At 55.2% G+C, this 3,262-nt stretch overlaps 1 protein-coding gene across 1 annotated transcript in view; it reads left to right on the top strand.

The window, feature by feature from the left end:
- The first annotated feature begins 2,360 nt into the window (after window positions 1-2,360).
- QARS1 (glutaminyl-tRNA synthetase 1) overlaps window positions 2,361-3,262 on the top strand; it is a 7,574-nt gene continuing 6,672 nt past the window's right edge. The window contains 4 exon segments of the mRNA XM_007446184.1: window positions 2,361-2,387; window positions 2,389-2,532; window positions 2,678-2,825; window positions 3,200-3,249. Coding sequence (XP_007446246.1) covers window positions 2,361-2,387; window positions 2,389-2,532; window positions 2,678-2,825; window positions 3,200-3,249 — 369 coding nt within the window.

Below are 3,262 nucleotides of genomic sequence, written 5' to 3'. Positions count from 1 at the left end.
AAGGCAGGCAGGGGTGGGGCAGGATTCTGGCAGGTCCATCCTGCCCCCAAGCCTGAGGGGTCAGTATTACAAAAAGCTCAGCATGTGGGCCCTGCTAGTACTCCTTGGCTGGAGTTAGGGAGTTAGGGGTGGTGGAGAGCAGAAGGAGCTCCTGGAGAAAGCTAGCCTTGTGACCAGCGTTGGTTTCTTCTATTGGGACAACAGCACAAGGGCCACGTGGGGTTGCTGGCCATGGAGAGGGGCCTGGACTGCTGGCTGTGAGGCCCTGCGGTAATGGTGGAATTGCCAAGCTGGGTGTTGGTGGTGGCACACTGCTGGAGGGGCTGCTAGGCATGGGCTGCAACAGGATTGTGCTGGGCCTTCACTGTGTGCAGCCCCAAGTGTCTGGCCACTGGTGATCTGCATGTGCTGAATGCACTACTCAAGGGGCTCTGTCCACCTCTGACCATAGCCCTGCTGCTGCTGAGCCTGCCACATTACCCTTCTGGGGCATTTGCACAAGGCTGCCATGGCCCTCAGCACTGTGACCACTGCTGCTTCTGTGCATCAGCCTGTGCCACAGGGACTTGTCTGTAGGTCTGGCTACTGGACCCTGCCTTTTCCCATGCCACAGCTGGGCCTTGCTGGCTGCTCCCAGGCTTTTCTCCTTGTTAATTGTTTTCTTGATTTTCCTTGAAGTAGTGCCAGAGGCTTATGCGAGCAGGCCAGTCCCCTGGGCATGCACCCATCCAACTTGATGGTTCTGCTCTGTGCAAGTCAAAGGGCTCCAGAGGACTGGCTAGCCTGCCACTACTTATGGCATTCTTGGTAGGGGCAACTGCCTCATCCTGTGACATGGAGCCACAGGGTCAGCACTGTGAGGGAACCAGGAAAGAGGGTACAGGCCCTGACCTCACTGAGGGGGCCATCACTAGACCTGCAGGACTTAGTGTTGGTGGTCATGGTGCTGTAATGGGTCTTTGGGTGGCATCAGGTACTCTGCTCATCTTAGGCATCTTTGTGGTGAGCTAGACACCTGCAGCTGTGGACTCAGCACAGGGCTGGCGTGGCTACGGTTCTGCTTCTTAGTGCTTGTCTGTGGCACCACTGCAGTGCAACTCCTGCTTAATGCCTGCTCCTGGCCTTGGCTGGACTGGGCATCAGGCTGGGGCCAAGGTGCCATGGGGAGCCAAGACACAGGACCGGCTCTGCATACTGATGCGGTGTGTGGCACTGGGCAGAACCTGGCATGTGGTCATCATGTGGGGCCCAGAAATAGACTTGCTCATTAGTAGGATACAGTAACAAACAAGGATACACTATGGATACAGACTACAGTCAGGATCCTGCCCAGTGCTTGAAGGTCCGGTAGTACCAGTGATGACAAGGCCTCTAAGAGCCTGAGTTCCCATCCCAAATTTGGGCATCTCCTCATCATGTCACCACCAGCAGCTCCAGTTCCATAAAGAAAACAGGTTGTATGTTCAGTTTCAGCCTAATGATTCTCAGCAGGTCCTGGAAGTCCAATGAGACTGGGGAGACCCCCAAGAACATCATCATGATTATTCTACCTCTTCTGTCCCACCCTATCCCAACTTCAATAAAATATCCTGTCAAACACCTGCATGTGGATTTCAAGGTCTAATCTGCTTGTGGTTTTCCTGACATATGCATGTGTTGGTAAGGGGGGTAAGTATGACAGGAGATTTTTTTTGGCCACACCACGTGGCTTGTGGGATCTTAGTTCCCTGACCAGGGATTGAACCCAGGCGCTCAGCAGTGAGAGCGCACAGTCCTAACCACTGGACAACCAGGGAATTCCCAGACAGGAGAGTTTAAACCAAATCATCACAGAACTTAAGCGAGGCCCTTCCTGGCCAGGTGGGTGCTCAAAAAGTGCCAGACTTTTGGGGCCCATCGATGGGCCATTTCAGACATTCTCTGTGCTCGAGTCTTGACAGAATTTCCCGGGCTTCATTTTGTTCAAATGTTTCCGTGACAACTCCAAAGCTATGACGTCAGAAACGCGATAGGGACTCACATTTGTTCCCAAGAACAGAATTGGGATGGTCCCGAGGTTTCCAGGGCTGAAGGAGAAAAGTCGAAGAGCAAAGAGCCATGCCCATGTTTGCCTCCTGCCTTGGTGCTGAACACCTTCCCTCCAGGTCCGCAGCAAATCTTCCCCTGAAGTCCCGTCGCCACTACCCCTTCTAGTGACCTGGAGCACGAAGACGGAAGTGAAGCGCCTTGAAAGGCCGGAAAGGCCGCCCTCTGCCCTTTCAATGGCGCTGACAACCCTGGAGAGCCCCGCCCCCTCCAGCCAAGGAAGGACACCATTGGCTCTTCCTGACAGCGTCGCTCTCCTATTGGCCAGTGAGCTAATGCCAATGTGCAGATTGGCTCCAAAGTTTTCTTTCGGTTTCCGGCGTCCCAGCAATGGCCGCTCTGGACTCCCTGTCGCTCTTCACCGGCCTCGGCCTGAGCGAACACAAGGCCCGCGAGACGCTCAAGAACACGGCTCTGAGCGCGCAGCTCACCGAGGCGGCGACCCAGGTGCGAACCCAAGTCCCTGGTTCGGGCTGCCGACTGTTCCCCAACGCAGCGCCAGGCTGGGTCCTGACCCCAACCAACCTACCTTGTCTTTTTCGGGCCTTTCTTACTGGGCATGGGGCTTATCTCCTGACTCCTCTGACCTCAGGCGCAACAGACTCTGGGCTGCACCATCGACAAGGCTACCGGGACCCTGCTCTATGGCTTGGCCTCCCGACTCCGGGATCCGCGGCGTCTCTCTTTCCTCGTGAGCTACATAGCCAATAGGAAGATCCATACGGAGACCCAGCTGAGCGGTGAGACCCCTGCCTGTCCTGCCGCTTCCACCTCCAACTCCTCTCCTCAGCCAAGATCCCTGTCTACCCATTCTGCGAAGTCCCTCAGCGTCTCTCTGCATTATTAGTTCTGCATTCCCCTCTAAACCCAGGCCCTGGCACTGAGGGATAGAGAGGGCCACCTCTGGTGAGACGGACTAGAGAACTGTAGGTCTGAGGGAGAGTTTCCCTCAGAGCACATGCTTCTTTCCTGTGACCTCAGGGCTTCTCTAGAGGTGCAAGACTCAATTTCCCAGGAGGCCAAACTAATTGGGGTTTCATGGATCGGATTAGGGCTTTGTCTTCCTACTTCCTGGAGCTGAGATGCCACAAATTCATTGGCTCTCTTTTTTCAGCTGCCCTTGAGTATGTGCGGAGTCATCCCTTGGACCCCATCAACACCATGGTCTGAGCAGGAA

Source organism: Lipotes vexillifer, unplaced genomic scaffold (genome assembly GCF_000442215.2).
Source record: "Lipotes vexillifer unplaced genomic scaffold, Lipotes_vexillifer_v1.1 scaffold491, whole genome shotgun sequence".
Classification (NCBI taxonomy): domain Eukaryota; kingdom Metazoa; phylum Chordata; class Mammalia; order Artiodactyla; family Lipotidae; genus Lipotes; species Lipotes vexillifer.
Note: the sequence above shows the minus strand (reverse complement) of the source record. Positions and strands in the feature narration are given on the sequence as shown.